The sequence below is a fragment of the Hypanus sabinus genome, chromosome 19, assembly GCF_030144855.1.
Source record: "Hypanus sabinus isolate sHypSab1 chromosome 19, sHypSab1.hap1, whole genome shotgun sequence".
In the NCBI taxonomy this organism is placed as follows: domain Eukaryota; kingdom Metazoa; phylum Chordata; class Chondrichthyes; order Myliobatiformes; family Dasyatidae; genus Hypanus; species Hypanus sabinus.
In genome coordinates, this window is record NC_082724.1 from 17,872,414 (window position 1) to 17,895,296 (window position 22,883).

The window sequence follows — 22,883 nt, forward strand, 5'->3', positions numbered from 1 at the left end:
TACATAACGGCAGTTACTAAGCATAAGGAATAACAGCCACAGCAGGAGTTCTCAGTACCACACTACAGGGCAGATCCAATTGCACTGGAGAATGTGCAGAGGAGATCCACCGGGAAGTAACTAGTATGGAGCTTTTCAGCTTTGGGGAAGACTTGATAGTTAGTTTTCATTACAGTAGAGAAAGCAGAAGGTCGCAGTGGGTGGGATCCTAAATGAAGTGTATAAAATGAAGGATGCAGATCAGGAGGGCCATGTGTAACCTAGAAAAGGGGAATGAGAGTACATAGACTTAAGGTAAAAGAAGATCAATAAGGAATTTGAGGAAGAATATTTTCACCCAGTGGAAAAATGAAATGAGGAATACTTTGCCTGAGAGGTGCTGGTGGCAAGTACTTGTACAAAATTTAGGTACACAAACCTATTAGCATGGAAGGCTACAGGCTCAGTGCAGGAAAATGGGACCAGTAAAGATAGGAACTTGATGGTTACAATGACTGATGAGTTTAAATTCCCCAACTGCCATAGTACAACTCAAAGCACTAATAAACAATAGCTGAGCTACAATTGCATCACTGTTTCCATGCAGGGCACTGACTGTCAGGAGAGATATTCAAACCCTTGGAGAGCACTAAAAAGGTATCTGGCAAATGGATTCCAAGAATGGGCCAGCACAGTGGAGTAGAGGCACATGGTTTTACAGTGTCAGCCATCACTTCTTGGGGTTTAACTCCCATCACTACCACGTGGATTCCCTCGGGTGCTCTGATTCCCTCCCATATTCCAAAGATGTACGGTTAGGTGTAGTGAGCTGTGGGCATCTTACGCTGGTGCCAGAAGGGTGGAAACAATTCCCAGCTCAACCCCAATTTGGTTTGATGCAAATAACACATTTCACTGCATATTTCGATATGACAAACAAAGCTAACCTTTAATAAGACCATAAGACAAAGGAGAAGAATTAGGCAATTCGGTGGTATTCAGTAATGTGGATAGACTGGAGAAGGTTGTACTGTTTTCCTTGAAATAGAAGAGATTATGATGGGATGTGAAAAGGATATGAAAAGGATAGAGTCAGCAGATGTGCAAAACCAAGCTACAGAGAACGGAGGCATTTGGGAAGAGATAACCAGCAGTTACATAGGTTCCTTTTGATAAAGCCAAGTTCGTGTCAAGGGTCTTGAATGTACTGCCGAGGGGAGTAGTGGAAGACTGCAGCATTCAAAAGGAAGCTGATTTGTACCTAAAAAATAAATATGGACAGTGATGGGCAGAGGGTGGGTGAATACGATTTTCTTTTCAAGAGAAGTGAAGTGGTCACAATAGGCCTAATGGCAACCTCCTGTATTGCAATCATTCCTTGATTCTGTCTTTCAACTGATGGTCCAGAATTCAGGATGTAGCCCTAATAATTTAACTGCATTTCCACCATATACGTCTTAACTGATATCATGCCGATATACATTCTGAACTACTTACCTAGGTAACGTGGCTCAACAACGTATATTGTGCAGTTTGGTAACCGAGATACACCTTGCATACGAATATCTATGCATTTGTTAAGGTCCTCTTTTTAAAAAGAAATTGCTACTATTCTATTTTTTTTCAAATAAACAAATAATAACATGGATCTAAATCATTCTCAAATACCAAACACTTGTAGATTTGTAAGAACTTGTTGCCATCATGACAGCAAAAGGATTAATTCCTAATTTAGATGGAAGTTTCATTCATTAGTTTTTCTCACTTAAATCCTACAAAAAAAAGGAAGCATTAGAGTAAAAATCCCCCACTGGAATTAAGTGATGAATCAAAAACTTCCCTCACCCACACCCTGACACATAATTCAGTTCCTGTCAGTAAAGACTTCTCAAAGATGATCAAAAATTGTAAAAGCATGCAAGTGGTATTCTGGTAGCAAGCAAATGACAAAGTTTAAAAAAAAATTTGAGTAACTATAATCTGTCTGTAAAGGTAGAAATTCTATCAGCCCCATTATTTTGGACCTGCAATTTGCTGGTGGTGCAAATGCCTATGTTTTAAACCTTCTTGTGGTTCTCTGCCAAATCTTGATCATTAACATAATTGATGCTGCTACTAAAAGATTCAACCAAAATTGTATTGCTTTGAAAAGAATCATTACTTTCTGCATCATCGAGGATTCTTGATTTTGAAGTGTTATCAAAGTCCAGTCATATTCAATTAATAGGATGGGTCTGTACTTTCTGATGGACCAAAAACACAGGATAAAATGTCAGGAAGACCTAATGGTTTAAAAAAAAGTGAGTGACATGCTAATAAATTTAAAGTATTTGCATGCCTATCCAAAGACAACAATACATACTGGAAGCCAGAATGAATCCAAAATAATTTCTCATCATCTTCTTGAATTTTGGTCATGATGCAGCTTGAAAGAGGTGCAAGTATTGCTACCTTCCACATCAACCCATCAATTATTTCACTGATTAATTCAAAGGCTAGAACTAGCTGAAGTTACACTACATTCTGTTGCTTGATCTCCCCATTGGGTTGAAATTGTGATTTCTGAGCAAAGAAAAGACACTTCAAGGTCTGTTCCACTAATACAGAGAGGTTCAAAAGAATTCTCCTTAGCAAATAGAAATTCTGAAGTTACAGTCAGACCAGTTTGGCAAAAATAGTCTGTAGGAGAGCAACACACAAAGTGCTGGAGGAACGAATGCATGTCAGGCAGTATCTATAGATTTTTCCTGCATGAGGTGAGACTGACTCAACTAGATGCTTCCAACCATTAACAACATTTCCTACCATATTTTAAGTTAACAGAGAAAGAATGCCAATGAAACAAGATAGAAGACCAGAACCAGGTCAGAATTAACACTGAAAAATGAAATTATATGAGCTTAGAAACAGAGTCAATGATACATGAGCAAAATTCACAACAATGTTAGACCTAGATTATGATTGCTTGCTTTGCTATACAAGCTGGAAACAATCAAATGTCGAACAGATATGAAAGCAGCTGGGTACTCAGCTGAAATCTACTAAAGGCCATTCGTAGCGTAACTGCAAACTGAGATGCGCAGCAACTAAACAGTTCATCTGTTATTTTAATTTCTACTTGTTACCTTTTAAAAAAATGAAACGTTGCTTTATTCCAAATACTTTAGACTAAATGCACAGCACTGCACCACAGAAGCATAAACTATGTAGATTCGGATCTTTTATCCACAAAGCATGGAAATATTGTGCATCCTGCAATTGATGCTCACACATTTTATGCAGAATAAGCATTGAGCAAACACTGCAAAAGCAAGGGAAAAAAAACAATGCAACTGCAGCAAAATTAACACTGGCTCTTCAGAGCGAAACCATATAGACTTATTAAGTTAGTGTGAGGGACAGGTATTGTACAAATAGCACTGTTGCTGTCAAAACTTCTATCGTTCAGCTTCAGCAACGTGTAAGCTTGTTTCTCCAAAACAGTAAAGGATACTTTTGTGCATTAGCACCAAATTTACTTGCCCTTGCTGCAGTGCAGTTACCGTCGATGTGGCCTGGTCCAGTTTGCCCACTGGTCGGCTTGTATCTCTCCCTGGACTTGCCACGCTGTTCTGCAGCTCTAACTCATACTGGTCAGAAGGCATAATTAATTCTGGGGGAAAAAAAAGTTAAAGGAATTTTTATAATGAAATATAACTTACCAAGATAATTTACAGAATGCTTCAGCCACATAACGGTGAAAAGCTGATGCTGCAATTCACTTCAAGTAACTTAAAACACTGTCAGTTTATCACACATTAGTATTAATCTTTGCATTGGATACACACAAAAATAATCTGCACTAATAGGAAGGTATTAAACATTTGATACCCAACTTAAAAATCTCAAATCACATAAGCAGACCTCATTACTGTGATGTGAGCTGAACAGAAAGATGGCCTAGAGACGAAGCAGATTTTTAAAAAAATGCCAGTCATAGCAAGTTTAGCTGGGGGAAAATAAACTGGGTTCCAGGGGATAAATAAATTGCTGAAATGCCCTTTCTGAAAGTTGCTGCTCAGGTCATTATGCAAAGAATTTCAGAAATTTAACTAAACTTGTAATGGAGAGGGAAAGCTGTGTCAGAACTATTGCTGTGATCTTGTTAATGAAAATCAAGGAAGTTCTCAGCAGACTTACAGACTCAGGCATAAAATACCGAGCATAGCATTTATTGCTGATTTCATGAAAAGGACAAGAAAGGAGATTTGACAGATATCAACACTGATTCAAAAAGATTTCCTTGGATTTATCATTGTGCTACTGACACATGAAATCAGAGCAACTGCAGAATCAGTTTCAGTTTTGACGGATACAAATAAATTAACAAGTTTCACAGTGAGGGAAATGTAACTTGCTTGATCAATCTTAATGGACTGCTTTATTGCCAAAAACTGGCATGTACATAATCTGGCCAGCTTTCTAAGATATTGAGAAAAAAACTTTGTGGGTTACATTTATGAGATTTCACAATGGCGTAGATGAAATGAAAAGAGTGAAGCCTCCATAGTTTTTTAATAATAATTTGGTTGTAGAAACATTCCTGGTGAAATTCTTCCATTGCTGACAGTAAAGAATAAAATCCTGAAAAAAACATTAAATTGATATTAAGATTTTGAATGTCTCTTAAATTTGACTAATTTTTCCAATTCCTGACAAAATTAATTTTTAGATACTCAATAAATTCACTTATCTGTTTCCTTGAAAAGTGAAAGCTCACATTTCTGCAGGCTCTCCTTAACAAACGCAAGCCAAAATGATATCAAGTGGCTTTCTGAATGCTCAACTGGTTCCTTATGCTCAAAGATTCAAAGTATGCATGCAGTATACAGCCCTGAAGTTTGTCTTCCCCACAGGCAGTCATGAAGCTAAGAAGACTATAGAACCAACCGGTTCAAAGAAAAACATCAAAACCCCTCCTCTCATGTGCAAAAAAAATCACGCGTGAACTGCAGCAACAAAAAAGGACCGAAAACACAGAATATAAAACACAAAAGGCATATTTCAGTACAATCTGCAGGCTGCTCAATTCAAAATTTGCCCAATAGTTGCTACAAAAAGTTCAACCAGAACCAGAAATACAAAACGTCATAAAAAACTAATTAGTCCAAATCTACAATCTGCATCGATTAAACCTTGCTCAGGCCCCACCCACAAACAATGAGGGAGAGAGAAAGAAATCACTTGAATGCACCTGAGGGAAAGTCCTTGCAACATGTACAAACACCTTCCTCCGGCAGTGAGCAAGCATAAGGCTGGTAGATGGCGCTGAACACTTGCTCACCTCCACACCTGCCTCGATGATACTGTAATACTATCGTTGGCGGTATACAAAATAAGGAATGATTTGTGACAGCTAAGTAACACAGGATGATAATTGAAATTAGGCGGACATCCCACCCTGCAAAAACTCATTACAGGGAGGCAGCACCACCCCACCCCCAGTCGACACCCTCCAAGGGTGTATGTATATAGGACATTTGATTATGAAAGAACACAACAATTTATTTGATCACACATTGAAACTATTTACACACATATGTATATATTCCTTGTTGAGTATTTTGTTGGCAGTCTCATTGCTAACAGCTAAATGCTAATGCAAATAGCTTTTTTATTTCTTTTGCAAACTTCCCTTGTTACTGTGATGTGGCTTGCTTGGCAGATTTGAACACTTTGCCTGAAGTCTCAAACTCATAGCAGTTTATGTCAATGAATTTGTTAACTGAGGGACAATGAAAGAGAGATGCAGACGTCAGGGAGCCGTTATCAATATGTGGGAAACTCCCAGAACTTCCAGGAAAGGTGGGATGCCTGAATTAGGGAAAAGTAAAGGAAAAGCCCATTATGGGCCAAGTTTTATCCTTTTGGATAAGTAAACCCAGACCACACTCACAATTATGTGGCTGGAATGGTACAGGTCATAACGTTTCACTTACATATTTTTCCTTCAAATTTTGTAAGGCTTCAAAAGTAAAAGGCAAAAAACAAACCTGTGATCTTCCCTTGCTTCAATTTCTGCACACGGTAACGAATACAGCTGCCCTCAATCAGGTAGATATCATAAGCCGGATGCAACATAATGTTTTCTAGGATTAGGAGTTGAACCTCTGCAGCCGGCACATTCTTACAGGTAAAAGATAACAATGCAGTTGTCAAAATTTGGTATTAAAAACAAAGTACTGTTCAGATATCTGATGCCATTTTGTCAGAATCAGTTTCAGTTTTATGATCACTGTCTTATGACATGAAATTTGTTTTGCAGCAGTAGTACAGTGTAAAGACATAAAATTACAATAAATTACAAACAAGGGACATACATCGCACATGGATATCTGAATATTTCAGTTAGATACTCCAACACAGTAATTCTCATTCTGTGGATTGGGCAGCATGCTGCTGAGGCCCATTCTGCTAATGATTTTTAAATGGGTACAAGGATTCTGTATTATGTGAGTGCAGCCTGCAATGACTTGTAGGCTGCACCCACATCAGCAAATCAGCAATTGTTGTGATGCATGTCCCCTGTAATCAGACAAAGCCTGAAAATAAGGCATGGTATATGCTTCAGCAAAATTTTAAAAAAAATGCTATTTTAGTAATACATTTAAGTCAGCAAGACAAAGGAATTGATTGTGAACTTCAGGAAGGGCAAGCTGGGAGAGCATACACCAGTCCCCACTGAAGGATCACTGGTAAAAAAAAGAGTGAGCAGTTTTAAGCTCCTGGGTGTCAACATCTCAAGAGGGCCTGGTCTTGGGCCCAACACATTGATGCAAGCACAAAGAAGGCATGCCAGTGGTTCTACTTCATTAGTTTAGGGAGATTTGGCATGTCACCAAAGACCCTGGCAAATTTTGGTAGATGTATGGCAGAGAATGTTCTGATGGGTTGCATCACCATCCGGTACAGTTATACAAGTGGATTACAAAGATTGCACTTATAATTGCACCCATGGTGCACCCAGATCATTCACTACATTGTTAATGGAAGTGAGGTGATGATTAAGAAAAAAGAAACCTTTCTCTGTCCAAAACATTTCTATGAAATCAACAGTTGCCACCTTTATCAATGCATCAGAGACATTCAAAAAGTGAAAGAAAATTAAGTCTTTTTTAGTTTGCTGGACTACAGAAGATTCATAGAATACTCAGTAAAAATTCTCATCTCCCCTCTTTAATGTTAGACAAAACTGGATCAAATTTCAGACAGCATTATCATGTCCTTAGTCAGTTCCTCAAAGCCTTCAAAGTCTGTGCTGTGGTTGTGCAACAACTGATGAGTCTCATGCAGGAATTTGCAACATCTGACACAGAGATGGATGGGGGTTCATGGAGTAGTTGGGTGGGTTGGTTGATTTAACTAGCTTCTTAAAGATCCCTTCCTCTGTACTTGGCCTCTATGAATACTTAGTGTCTTTGTCACTGTGTGAACTGCATTAGATTAGCATTCCTATTACTCAGTGAGAAAGTTATATTTCCAGACTGATTTCCCATTCTGCATGAGGATTTTTAAAGATATTCAAGACTTCTCCTCCTCCAGAAACTTATTGCTATTAACACAGTAAGGCAATAATTCTGGAGATGGGGACACTGGCCTGGGAGAGAGATTAGCTTGCTTGGCATGCATATTTGGCAGACATTGCAAGGCTGTGTCAAATTAGCTACTCATTTGGCTTGAGGTAAGGAGATCTCAAGTATATAGAGGAGACATACAGCTCAATGGGCTAAGATTTTTGCACTGGAAATTATGTGGGTGAATGTTTTTCCACAAATGACAAACACAAAATTTGATGATATGCTTCACTAAGAAATGGTTCCCAAGATATAGCAAGTGATACCAGTCAATCCTGATTTTAGCAAATGATACAGATACCCATGGACCATAACATATAAGAGCAGAAATAGGCCATTCAGTCCATCGACTGAATGTCATTCAATCATGGGCTGATCCAATTCTTCCAGTCATCCCCACTTCCCTGCTTTCACCCCTTACCTCTTGATGCCCTGGCTAATCAAGAACCTATCTATCTCTGCCTTAAATACTTGGCCTCCACAGTTGCTCGTGGCAACAAATTCCGCAGATTTACCACCCTCTGACTAAAGTAAATTCTCCGCATCTCAGTTCTAAAAGGACATCCTTCAATCCTGAAGTCGTGCCCTCTTGACCTAGAATCCCCTACCATCAGAAATAAATTTGCCATATCTAATCTGTTCAGGCCTTTTAACATTCAGGATCCTGGCAGTTGTGAGACAGAGCTAGGTGGCAGGTAAAGAACACCAGTCTTCTAGGTGCTAATGAGAGGCTCATATTCTAATGTACTTCAGTATAGGAATCAGCAATGGTCTAGAGTTCAAGAGAAAATGTACACATACACAAGTGCTATCAGCACTTATCTGTTATTTAACGACTGAAATTGGTGTGTTGGAGCTGAAGAATCAACAGTTTCAGCCTGCCCTGTAGACTAGACACAATCCAACAGTGTTACTACGATGAAAGATTAAAAGGGTTGATGCAATGAAAGTGTGAGTGGATCCCAGTCTACACTTGGAATGGCACCTTACTTGGTGAAGGTTCCAGTTTAATCATCATCCAAAAAAAAAAATGTGAGGACGGACATGAATTTTGAGACAACCAAATCTCAGAATCTTAACGTTTCTCATTCAGAAGATGAAACAATCAGGGTTGGAAGCACAGGTCCATGATCATAACCTAACTATTATCAGGTAGATAACACTATGGAGTCAAAGGAGCACACCTAGAGTTGATAAAATTTCCTCTTCTCTGGATTTGTCACACAGTGAAGATCTTATTCACTGTGCTCCTCGATGGAGGGATGAGGGGTGGTGGGAAGAAGCTCTTCAAACAATAGCAGAGAAGGACCCACAGAAAGGCTTTCCAATGATAGTCATTGGGGAGAACCTGCAGTACTAAAAGCATCTACAGATGCTTCCTTTCTTGGAGATATTTAGATTATGGCAGAATACCCTGGGCATGCTCTGATAGAATCATATAGCATGTAGCTACCTTCTCAAGATGGACTAATTTTGCTGTATTTTACCCACACCCCTCCAAACCTTTCCGATCCATATACCTGCCCAAATATATTTTAAAAGTTGCGAATGTACCATCTCTACTACTTCCACTAGCACCCCATTCTTGTGTGCCTTCACTTACCAAATGAAAAATTTGCATTTCAGTTCCACTTTAAATCTTTCCACCCACAGTTTTAACCTATGCCCTCTAGTTTTAGACTTCCCCATCAAGGGAGAATAAAACCTGACCATCCTCCTTTATCTGTGCCCCTCATTATTTTATGTACCTCAGCCTTCTTTGTTCCAAAGAAAACAGCCCCACCCTATCGCTTCTCACACAGGAGAGAAAATACTTTGCCACCGTGTTTTAGAAATACAATTCCAGCAAATTTTGTCAGAAAGCTTATTGCTGGATGGCCTCATCAACCACTTCCTGGGCTGGTGTAGCATCAAGATTGCTGCAGATTGACCGCAGAATGTCAATGAGGAAATTGGCATCTAGGGTAGGTGAGGAGTTAACTCAAGGGCTCAAAATAGCATGATCCTTTTGCCACCACTTGTACTACCACTCTGCCCAGTAGCTACCTCCTGTAATAATCAAGACTCATTGTTCTTGAACTGATATCTTAGCTCTTAGCCAGATGGATAATGGACTATGCACAATGCTGAAGGATCTTGCTAGACATGGGTGTTGGCTTGTTACTGGATCACTTGCACTTTCCATCAAATCTGTTCATTAGGTCATGATATTTTTGTTGAACCCCAGATTTCAGATGGCCAAAGATCTAACCCGCACCTCCAACCCTACCCCCCCCAACTGTTTCCAATTCAAGAACATCTTGCATTTATTTAATAGCTTCCAAATCTTATGGTCATTCACAAAGAGCCAGCCTCTTCACAGAGATATTAATTCTGAACTTCAAGACACACTGCAAGAGACAGCAGATATTGTGAGTTGGGAATAGTAAGTTTGAGCATGATGCAGTGATTGCATTTTTTTTAGATTTCCCACAGCGGAGTTTCCATTGCCATCATCCTTTATGGAAAGCATTGGGGAAAGTATTGTCCAGTACAGGATGCAAATATTCTTAACATTTCTCATTTAGAAGATGAAACAATCTGGGTTGGAAGCACAGGTCCATGATCATAATCTAACTATTATCAGGTAAATAACGCTATGGAGTTAAGCTTTCCCTACTTCCTTAACCAGAGCATTTTTGAGGGTTGTAATCATTCCAACTGCAGCAGCCCATTAATGAAGGCAAGCATGCCGTACAGCTTCTTTACCCCCAGCCCTAGCTACTCCATGAATGACCTGGCACTCTAAGATAAGAACGTCATCGAGTAGATGTATGTGCACATGTAGTTGTTGTACACTACATTTGTGCATTAGAATTGACAATGAGGTTGTGATCCAACAGCACAAAGAGGTCTGGGATGATCAGAGACCAGACGTTTTAGACACTTCAAATCAGAGATAAGCACATGAAACCATCGATATTATACAAAACATAAATAAACTGGAATTGCTTTAGTGATACTGCTGAAATTCAGTATCATCATTCATTGTATCCCTGCACCAAGGGGAGTTTTGGATGAGAACATCATTTAAGTAAAAAATAAAACAATAACGCATTTAGGTGCCATTTGTAAGAAGAAACAGGTTTGGAAAATAAGTGTTGTACTCATTAACTACAGCATTTAAAAGATTTTTAGAAATATGTCAATGGTGAATTACTCTGTAAATTGCTTCTTGTATTTTCCCTTTCAATTTGGAATTTCCTGTCTTCATTCCCGACACCAAGATGGTATCCCCTTGGATTCCATGCTTCTCCATCTCTGATATGTACGTTGGGGGAGTGTAGGCAGATTCAGAAAACTTAACTATCCTGTAATAAAAAGAATGAGGTCATTCTCACTTCACTTTCTCACTAAAGAACTAAACTATCAAGAAATGTCCAAATCAGCTGACTCTGTTTACGTAACCACCATAAGAAAATGATGTTTATTAGACACTTATGTGCCATTTCCAAAAGATAATACGCAGAATAATAGTCCATTCTAATGTCCCAAGTAATGGATTTATACTGTAGGAACCACTGCAACAGCCAAAAGAAGAAAGTGTCTGATATTATTCAGAAACTTCAACATCACATATTATTTAAGGGCGATTATCTGCAACATCATGGCAATAATGTACAATATTAATTAAAATGCAAATACAGTAATTAAAATGAAAATGACCATCTACCACTCATCTCCAAGGAATTAAGTTCTATATAATATAAAAGCAGTCAGCACTATTATGTACTACGCACAGAAGAATACATAAACAATTATTCTGTCAGGATTTGGCTGCCAAGTTCTTGGCGATTCCTTGAGTTATTTGTAACTCAAAGGCCAATAAAAGGAAGCGAGGTGCAAGTCGAGTGGTCATTTTTGGAGTGGGGCACTGTTTGAGTGAGAGGCTTTGACTTAACAGGCTTTAGCAAGAAGGGCAGGCAGAGGGCTAAGGGAGCTGAGTCCTTTGGAATCATTTCGTTGATTGCAGAATTTAGGCTTAAGAAGTCAGAGCCAAAGGTATAACAAGTATAGGCAAGGTAATTATTAAGGTGGTGGAATGTTCACCCAGTAAGATGTGGCCTTGCGGTCTCCCTCATGACTACATCTGCAGCAAGTGCACCTAACTTCAGATCCTGAAAGTCAAGGCTAAGGGACAGGATCTGGACATACTAAGAACCAGCCAGCAGGCTGAAAACCTCAAACAAAACTTTTACTGAGGTGGTCACACTTCAGATGGGTGATCACTGGGAGAAGTAAGGGGAACAACCATTTAGTGCAAGGTTCTGTTGTGACCATTCCTCTCAGCAACAAGTATACCCCCTTGGATATCGGTTGGGAAGGAGAAGACCTACCAGGGCACGGCAGCAGGCGCCAGACCAGTGGCACTGTGACCACCTCTGAGGCTCAACAGGGAAGGGTAAAGTCAAACAGAATGATAGTGACAGGACACTCTATAGCTTGGGGATGGACAGGAAACTCTGTGGCCATGAAAGAGATGCTAGGATGGTGTGTTTGCTCCCAGGTGCTCGAGTCCAGGATGTCCCAAAGTGGCTGCAGAATATTTAAAAGGGGAAGATGAGCAACCAGAGGCCACGGTGCACATTGTTACCAATGACATAGGTCCTGCACGGTGAGTATAGGGAGTTAGGAAAGAGGCTAAAGAGCAGGACCTTCAGGGTAGTAATGTCTGGATTACTCCCAGTGCCAGATGTGAGTCAGAGCAGGAACAGGATGATGGTACAAATGAATGAGTGGCTGAGAAACTGTTGCAGGGGGAAGGATTTCAGGCTCTTGGGTAATTGGAACCTTGTCTGGGGCAAGGGTGATCTGTACAAGATGGACAGGTTGCACCTAAACTGGAGGAAAACCAATATCCTGCCCGGGAGATTCACTGGTGCTACTCGGGAGGGCTTAAATTAGTTTGGCAGGGGGGGTGGGAAGCAGAGCTCCAGGCCAGAAAGTGGAGGGATGGAGAGGGAGGTAGAATCCAGGGTCAGTAAAAACAGGCAGGAGCAAAGTTATAGATATGATGGGATGGTTGGTTTGAAGTGTGTGTATTTTGTTGCTAGGAATATTATGGGTAAAGGTAATGAACTCAGAGCATGGATCAGTACATGGAACTATGATATTGTGGCCATTACAGAGACTTGGTTGACAGAGGTGACAGGAATGGGTGCTTAATGTCCCAGATTTCAACTTTTAGAAAAGATAGAGGAGGTGGTAAATGGGATGGGGGAGAGTGAGTTGCACGACAATTCAGGAACAATGTCACAGCTGCACTCAGAGAGAACGTAATGGAGGGCTTGTCTGTATGGGCAGAACAGAGGAAGAGTGCAGTCACTCTGATGGGATTGCACTACAGCCTCCCCAATAGCCAACCGGGACATTGAGCAGCAGATATGCAGGGAGATTAAAGAAAGGTGTCAAAACAATAGGGTTGCTGTCATGGTGGGGGGTGGGGGGGGACTTCAACTTTTGTAATATACACTGAGACCCTCTGAGTTTAGAGGCATATAGATAGTCCAACAAGAGAAGGGGCTGTACTGGACCTGGTGTTGGGTAATGAGGCTAGCCAGGTAACAGACCTCTCAGTGGGTGAACAGTTAAGGAACAATGACCACAACTCCTTTAAGTTTTAAGATAGCTATAGATAAGGATAATTATCGATCTTGCAGGAGAGTATTATGTTAAAGCAGTACAAATCATGGGAATGTTAGGCAGGAACTAGGGTACAGCTGACTGGGAACAGCTATTTATTGGGTAAGTCCAAATCTGACATGTGGAAGGAGTTTAAAGACCAACTGCACAGAGTACAGGACAGGAACATTTCAGAAAGTAGAGAAGACAGTGATCCAATAAGGAAGGTTGACAAGGTAAGAGAACCTTGTTTGTTGAGAGAAGTGATGAATTTATTCAAGGATAAGTTTGTAAAGGTGAAGAAGCTAGAATCAAATAGAGCCCTTGGGGATTATAAAGAAGCCAGAAAATAACTCAAAAGAATTGGGAAAGCAAGGAGGGACCATGAAAGTCTTTGGCAAGTAGGATTGAAGAGAATCCCCAAACATATTATATATACACTGAGGGCAAGAGAATAACTAGGGAGAGAGTAGGCCACTCAAGGATAAGGGGGGAGGGGGTGTAGATATCTGTTTGTATGTGGCTGAGGTCCTTGATGAGTACTTTTCATCAATATTTATCAAGGAGAATGTGGAGGAAAGGGAGATCAGAGTTGAGTGCCTTGATATGTTTGGGCTTTTTGAGTTAAATGAGGAGGTAGTGTTGGGTGTCCTCAAGAGCATTAGGGTGGATAAGTCCCAGAGCCTGATGGGATATATTGACCAATATCTTTGTGTCCTCTCCAGCCATAGGCGAGGTCCCAGAGGACTGGCAGATAATTAATATTTTCTCATTATTAAAAAAATCCTCGACACTATAGAGAGGCAAGACACACATCAGTGGTACGGAAGTTACTGAAGATAAATCTTAGGGATAGGATTTATAAGCATTTGGAAAATAGTGGTCTAATTAAGGCGGGCCAACATGGCTTTGTGCAGGGTAAGTTATATCTTTTATGGCAAGGTCACAAGACTAATTGATGAAGCTAAAGTTATGGCTGTTATATACATGGATTTTTGCACGGTGTTTAACAAGGTTCCTCATTGGCAGTTCATCCAGAAGATTATGATGCATGGGGTCTATGGTGAATTGACCATTTGGACTCAGAACTGGTTTGTCCATAGAAGACAGAAAGTAGTGGTCAAATGGATTTATTCTAGCTGGAAGTCTATGATTCTGCAGGGATCTGTAATGGGACCTCCGCTGTTTGTTATGTATAGAAATAATGGGATGGGTGGGTTGGTAAATTTGCAGATGATGTGAAGATTGGTGGTGCTGTGGATAGCGTAGAGGACAGGAAAAGAATACAATGGGACACAGATCAGTTGGAGATATAGGTGGAGAAATGGAAGATGGAATTTAACCCAGCCAAAGGTGAACTGTTGCACTGCAGCAGGTCAAATGGAAAGAGGTGCTTGGATAGGCATGAATGTGAGGAAAATGGAGAGGAGATTATTTTAGTTAGCCATTTGATGACTAATTTAATTGGATGGGCACAATATTGTGGGCCAAAGGGTCTGTTGTTGTGCTGTACTGTTTATGTTCTATTCATTTAAAAAACCAAAATCAAATTGGCAAATACACTTCAGCAGTACCTCTCAACACTTAGTTTTAAAGTAAATGGGCAATGGGCTTTCTGCTGTAAGCAGATTCAAATCCTTGAATCCTATTCTCAGAAGTGTTTAAGAGAAAAAGAACAAATTTGAGAACTCATTAATGCAAAGAACAAAAATCATAAAGATACACAATGTCAGTTTATCTTCTGATGTTATAGCTTATGAACATCAATCTCAGGTGTAAGGAACAACAAAAACAGAAGAAATTAATGCATGGCAAGAAGATACTGCAGGCAGCTATTCTGCAAGCCCAAACACAAGAGATTCTGCAGGTGCTGGAAATCAGAATCAGGATGCTGGTCCTGATGAAAGGGCTTGGTCCAAAACATTGACAGTTTAATCTCCTCCATAGATGCTGCCTGACTTGCTGAGCTTCTCCAGCAGTTTGAGTGTGTTATTCTGCAACCCTACCCATTTTAAATAGGGAACAGCTTTTCCTATTGTCTTCATGCACCAGGTTTTAGATGTGTGATTAATAGCAGACAGTGACTCTGAAGTGAGCTGGGCCATTTACTCCATATGAAATCCTGCAACTGGAATGTGGATCAGCTAGGAAAATGGCAGATGGAATTTAATGCACTTTAGTAGGACCAACCAAGGTAGGTCTGACACAGTGAACGGTAGGACACTGAGGAGGGCAGTAGAACCACGGTATCTGGGAATACAGGTCCATAATTCATTGACGGGTAGACAGGGTCGTAAAGAAAGTTTTTGGTACATTGGCCTCCATAAATCAAAGTACTGCATACATGGGGTGGGATGTTAACGTTTTAAAAGATATTTCAGATACATAACCTTTTATTGGAATGGAGGATAAAAATAGGAGTTTCACAAGCTTTAGGTTGCAGAGACAGGCAGAGGACTGCGTAGAGAACAAAAAAGTTCAGTGATTGAGAGTCAGGGGAGACAGCATGACCCGCTGACTGTGCAGCTGAAAAAGGCTGGTAAAGGCATTTGTGGAGGATTCAGGTGAAATCAATGATGTCAGCAAGGGCAAAAGAACCTGGAATCCTAGAAATGATTAGATAATGACATTTTGGTAGAAAAATGGTCAACCAACAAGAAACAAAAGGCAAAAAATGAGTCTTTCACTGGTTCACGAGATATAACAAAACTATCACTTATATTGGGTGAATGTATGATTGCTAAATTTGTGGATGGCACTAACATTGGTAGGAAAGCAAGTTGTAATAAGAAATTAGAAGGCTATAAATGGGTACAGGTAGAGTAAATGAGTAGTTGTATATCTGGCAAGTGGATTGTAATATCTGGAAATGGTCAAATAACATCAGCGAAAGCTTAGTGCCATAGCAACTCTGGCCAAGCCCCAGAGCCATTACCTTTATCCTTTTCATTCCTCATGAAGCCCCTCTGTAACTCAAAACTAATGTGATCATTTGCTAGTTTTGATGGGTTGTTTGACATGAAATATCACCACAGTTTCTCTTTCCATGGATATCGCCAGACCAAATGAATGCATCCCCTGTCTTCTGAAGTATATATGGCATCTCTTTAATTTGTTTCAATTACTTTCCAGATTAGAAGTTGAGGCTTGCTTTTCCCCTGTGCAAAGGGATTTTATACGGATGATATTTACATTCAGATGGGAGTGCCTTTTAATAATCTCATGAACTACTTGTGGATATTAGCAGGACCTTGGAAAGTAATGGCATTTTCCTGCCTCCAGCTGTATGGTGGAAAATCTTGGACAACAGTCATGAATGACAGAAATGATATCATACTTATATAATTTGTCAAGGAGAAATGGCTCAGACACTTCTGGCTGGTTTCTTTGAACTGTATGTTTGAAAATCAAACCCATTTCAGCTGAATAACCTCAATGAGGAGCTGCAATGTACGTCATTTCACCCTTCCTTAAACTCACTGAATATATTTGCATGAGAGAAGACATCAAATGGAAAACATCTGGTGTGAAAACTAACAGTGGAGAACTCAGTACATTATCACATAAACTCAGAATTTATATATCAAAGACCAAGTTAAATTATGCTGGAAGAAAACAATGCAGTAGATTCTAGTTAATTGGGCCATCAGTTCATTAGGGCACCTGCTTATTTGGGACAACTCTTAAAGAGCACTAATAAAGAAAAAAAAGCCCAGATTCCCTTCATTTATTTGGGACAACATGCCACTTAACTGGGACAGGAGACTGTTGCTGAGCAATTCCTAACTAGCATCAGTCATGTGCAGTTGTATGGCTGCTAGACACTACACTGAGCTGAGAGTGAACAGTTTTTAAAAGTAGTGTTAGTAGCGTGTATTTCTGTTCAAAAAGCAGTGATTCTTGTCACTGATAGCTGTCAAGATATAAGCAGTAAGACAATTCCAAACTGTTTTGCTCACTGAGGTTTCAAGCATTCTGGCTTACAGAGGGCAGAAATGGCCGCGAGTGAAAATGAAACAATTTCACTTCTTTAAGTTGGGAATCATGAAGATTAAGGTAAATACAATCATCTTGAATGTTACAGTGAAAGTGAAGATTTGGAGGGTCAAATTATCAAAGACATTGTATGAACCAGACTATGTGACAGTTTCTTCCCCAAGCTATCAGACTCCTCAATACCCAGAACCTGGACTAACACCAACTTACTGCCCTATTGTCTTGTTTATTATTTATTGTAATGTCTGTACTGTTTTGTGCACTTTATGCAGTCCTGGGTAGGTCTGTAATCTACTGTAGTTTTTTTCTGTGTTGTTTTTTTACATAGCTCAGTCTAGTTTTTGTACTGTGTCGTGTAACACCATGGTCCTGATAAACGTTGTCTCATTTTTACTATGTACTGTACCAGCAGTTATGATCGAAATGACAATAAAAGTGACTTGAAGGTAGGCATCTACACTGATTTTGTTAACTTACAGTCAATCAAAAGAACATGGCAGTTTGCACTGGATGAATTCCTCTGTTGATAACTACTACAAACTAATACACAGTTTTATAGTACTGTAGTATTGGTGTTCTGAATATAATTTGTTTTAATTTAAATTAAATACACAATTTGTTACTCAGTAAAATTGTAGCTTGTTTTTTTTAAAGCATCTTTTTAACCATTTCCATTGAACTTCAGCTAATTGGGGTAGCTACTTAAATGGGCCAAAATGTACTAGTCCCAATGTGTCCCATTTATCCAGAATCCATTGCATCTACAACCAGGTGGATATATTCCATCTATATAATCTTGAATTCAATATTCACACATCAGACTGAAGAGCATAACAAAATAGGAGTAGCAATAAAGCACTTGGCTCCTCAAGCCTGGATGATCTATCTTAATTCATTTCTCGTGCCACTTCCCTTCAGTCCTCAATTCCCACTTCTTTCAAGAAATTTAGCTACTTTATCATGAAGTTCCCCCAAAGAACTAGCCTCATCTTTCTTGAGCAATGATCAGAGCATTGCACAGCTTCTACACAACTGGCTTAATATATTGCAACTACTAACTAGACCAGCTGGTTTAAAAGGGAAGTGTCATATTTTTAAAGACTTATAAATAAAAAGGATAAGCTATTTTCTTGTGAAACATAATCATTCAAAGAAAAGTTGCCTCTGAAGAGACCAGAGAAACAGATCTTTCTGGTGGCCAAACATTTTACTACTGATTCCCATTCCAAATTGTTGATCCGTGGCCTCTTGTGCCAAGATGAGGCCACCCTCAGGGTAAAGGAGCAACACCTTGTATTCTATCTGCATGCTCTCCAGTCCAATGGTACATCGATTTCTCCTTCCAGAAGGAAATTCCTCCACCATCCCCCCCATTGTTCCCCACTCACGGCCTTTTACAGCTTCTTACTTGTCTATTATGCTCCCGGGGTCCCCTACTCCTTCCCTTTTTCCAATTGCCCACACTTATGTCCCAATAGATTCTTCTCCAGACCTTGACCTTTCCCACCCATCTGGCTTCACCCATCACCTTCCAGCCAGCCTCTTTACCCTTCCCCCACCTTTTAATTCCGGCATCTCTCCCCAACCCTCTCGGTCCTGAAGAAGGGTCTCAGCTCGAAACATCAACTGCTTACTCTTCTCCGCAGATGCTGCCTGACCCGCTGAGTTCCTCTAGTACTGTGTGTGTGTCGCTTTCAATTTTTCAGCATCTGTAGATTTTCCTGTGTTTGTGATTACCTACCGTAAAGCATTGTGGGAATCTGAATATCCAGCAAATTCTGTATCCTTCACTATACTCCATTCAAATACGATTCCTGCCAAGGTGCTGAATGTGTTGCCTGTAAGTGGGAGATAGAACAACTCAGTACCTGCACCACAGGTTAATAAGCAATTGCAGCTTAGCTAGTTTCTCTCAGGCTCTATCACCAATACCTATTTCGTGACACTCTGGAAAAAGTAAACAGCTACTTGAAGGAGTGAAAACACAGCAGGAGACCTCATCAAAAATACCACTGCAATTTCAACATGTGCAGCGACCCGTGAAGCTGGATAAAACTGGGAATTTAACAATGATGTGGGCACCAGTTACATCATCAACATGACAATTGTGTCTCAAAACAAATGCTCAATGAGACAGTTTATTATCTAACCACATAACACAAGTAGATCATTCATGGCTGCCCTGTGACTAATGAGGATATTGGGACCCACAGCCTTAGTGTTCTCTTAATTACACTGAATAGCACTGTACGTCTACAAAGAGTAGAACCACAAGTCAGAAACAAACAACTTCAGTGAGAGCTGATTATCAGAATCCCGTTTAATATCACTGGCATATGTCGTGAAATTTGCTATGTCAGCGGCAGCAGTACCATGCACAATAAAATAGAGAAAGATAAATAAATTACATTAAGTTTATGTTAAATTTAAAAAGTGAGGTAGTGTTCATGGGTTCAATGTCCATTTGGGAATCAGATGGCAGAAGGGAAGAAGCTGTTCCTGAATTGCTGTGTGTGTGCCTTCAGGCTTCTGTACCTCCTTCCTGACGGTAACAATGAGATCAGGGCATGCCCTGGGTGACGGGCCCCTTAATGATGGAAGCCACCTTTCTGAGGCACTGCTCCTTGAAGATGTCTTGGATACTATGGAGGCTAGTACCCAAGATGGAGCTGACTAATTTTTCAACCTTCTTTAGTTTCTTTTGATCTTGTGCAGTAACCCCCCACCCCCCACCAAATACCAGACAGTGATGCAGCCTGTCAGAATGCTCTCCACAGTGCATCTGTAGAAGTTTGAGTGCCTTAGGTGACAAACCAAATCTCCTCAAACTCCTAATGAAAGGTAGCCACGGTCTTGCCTTCTTCATAGCAACATCATTACGTTGGGTCCAGAATAGATCCTCAGCGATCTTGACACCCAGGAACATGAAAAACTCACTCTCTCCACTTCTGATCCCTCTATGAAGATTGGTTCATGTTCCCTCGTCCAACCCTTTTTGAAGTCCACGATCAGCTCTTTGGTCTTATTGGCATTGACATTACTCAACATGATTATTTAGTTGTTTTCTCATGTACTGATACATTGGTACAGAATCAGAATGCCCCACATACAATGGCAGTTTTGGTAACCTTAAAGTATTGACTGATACTATGTTCTTTGATAGTAGAAGACATTGCTTTGTTAGTTTCCAAAGCAAATGCCTCAAATGTCCTCGCATTGTAAACAGGTTGTTTGTGCCTAGTGTCTACTTGATTACTGCAGGGAGTTTCTGCAAACAGACAGGCTTTCTTCTAAAATAGCTAGCTGTTGCTCATAGCCAAGAACATCTGAAGATACTCGCATCACTCTAACACATTTTCCTTTCTTTAAAGACCTATCAGGGAGTTTGTATAAAATCAGATTTTTTGTAAGCCAGATCCGTTGCAACTCTTGAGATCCCAGTGTGCCTACTTGAAAAGATTTCATTATGGGAAGTATACAATTCCTGACACTTGTTCTCTTTTAAATTGCCTCAGCTAGTTTCAAACTTTCTTACCTGGTTCACAGTGGCATTTTGTTTCCTCTTCCTCCCACCCAGTTCAAGTATTTTTTTTCTTAGGAAGTCTTCCATGTCCCTCGCAGTTATTGAAGCAAACAAGATTTTCCAGTTACTCACCCTCTAATCTCAAGGACCCAACCCTCCTTCACTGCTACACAGCAATGGAATGTGGTGGCACATTTTAACCACTTGGAATGCTCAATGTTAATGAGAACTACTATTTGTATTTAAATGCTAGAAATAAATCCTTCATTAGTTTAACTGCTCCCACCCACTCTCTAAAGCAGGGGTTCCCAACCTGAGGTCCATGGACCCCTCGGTTAAAGGCAGGGGTCTATGGCATACAAAAGTTTGGGAACCTTTGCTCTTTCTATGACCTGCAGTATGAAAGCTCCATTGTCACAACAACCAGTGCGACTGAAATAAATCATAATTGATCCTTGCCTGCAGATTAGGAAACTGAGGACATGCTGTAGGACGTCCATAGTAGCAACTGCTATAAAGTCTGCCATGTCAAGGAAATGGCCAAATGAACCATAGATTAAAGAAAGGAGAGGAAAAAATATTTTATTTGGAGATACAACGCAGAACAGGTCTTTCCGGCCCTTCGAGATACACCAGCCAGTAATCTCTGATTTAACCCCAAGTTAATCACAGGACAATGACCAATTAACCTACCCTATACATCTTTGGACCATGGGAGGAAACTAGACCACCTGGGGAAAACCCATACATTGCACAGTCTCCTTACCAAGGATGCTGGATAGCATATTACTGCTTAAGGTGTAAAGTATGAATTCCTGTGATAAAGTCTCTATGAACAGGATGAGTTTTCCAAAAGGAAATCACTTTCTTTAAAATCTTGTAAGCAGATTAATTGCATTATAAAGAATGGATGGAATTCTGGTATACATAATCAAAACAATTCCATTTCCTAACAGGGTGCTATAATAGATCAGGCTCCTTGATGTCTGCATTGCTGCCAAGCTCACTAACATTAAGATCATCAACGTAGTGAACATTTACAAATCAGAGAAATGCACTTAGGATCTTGAATTTGAATCAATATTCCTTTTCTCCTGCTTTTGCAACCCCAACCAAGCAGACCAGTATGTAGTTCAAGTTGTCATTTCCAGAAACTAGAATTCTAGGTTAACGTACTTTAGAATGCCAAGTTCCATAGATCAGGTTTTCATAGATCATCTTGCTATCATTCCCTCAGTTGATTAAATGTGATCTTGAAGGATCCAATAAATCTGAAACGACTAAAAATTTTCCCTCTGCAGACGCTGCCTGACCCACTGAGTTCATTTTTTGCTCTGCAAAGGTGCTTTGACTTAATTGCAAAGTAGTATTTAATGAAGAGCAACGTTAGGAAAAAAGGATAGAAGTTTACAGGAGATGCCGCAACGAGCGGGGAGATGTGATAAGCAAAATAGTATCATCTTCCCTAGTGTTCCACTGATGCAGTCATGAATATTTGAAGCTGTGAATAACAAATCCATGAATAACAAGGGATGAGTCTAAGGTGAAGCCTATCCAAATATTTTTTCCTCCTCTTTTGCAATTTTCTCTATTTCCTGATATAAATCATACTAAACAAATGGATACTCAGCATTCATTTCTTTTTCAACCATATTGTTTGTTCCAACTTCAGGACTGGATCTATGCAACAGTACAAAGGAAATGCTCCTCGGCCAGAGATGCCATCCTTCAACTGTGATGTTAAACTGGCACATTAAACCATCTGTATTCTCCAAGGTGGACACAGAAGTTCCTCCATTTAAACTGAAACAGGAGTTCTGTTGATGTTCTGCCAACATTTAATTGCGAGAACACATAAATCATTCATATCACTGCTGTTTGCTGGGCCATTCTGTGCACAAGCTGGTGTATACATTTTCAAATTTTACTTGTGTGGCTCCTCTTGAACAGTAGTTGATTTATTGCAAATCACTTAGGGACACCACAGGTCATGAGATACAAAATTTCTTCTTGCTTGTATTTTCACTTCCTAAAGCATTACCTTCCACTTAGAAATCCAAAATTTAGCTGTGGCTCACCAGTAATTTCACCAAATGTCTGTTGTGATGGTG

General features: G+C 40.0%; 1 protein-coding gene across 1 annotated transcript in view; it reads right to left on the reverse strand.

Annotated features, from left to right (window-relative positions):
* Window positions 1–22,883, reverse strand: part of nup210 (nucleoporin 210) — a 113,586-nt gene that overhangs the window by 70,304 nt on the left and 20,399 nt on the right. The window contains exons 4-8 of the mRNA XM_059944105.1: window positions 18,991–19,087; window positions 10,792–10,942; window positions 6,012–6,144; window positions 3,473–3,631; window positions 1,477–1,545 (exon numbers count right to left, since the gene is read on the reverse strand). Coding sequence (XP_059800088.1) covers window positions 1,477–1,545; window positions 3,473–3,631; window positions 6,012–6,144; window positions 10,792–10,942; window positions 18,991–19,087 — 609 coding nt within the window. The remainder of the gene's footprint in view (window positions 1–1,476; window positions 1,546–3,472; window positions 3,632–6,011; window positions 6,145–10,791; window positions 10,943–18,990; window positions 19,088–22,883) is intronic.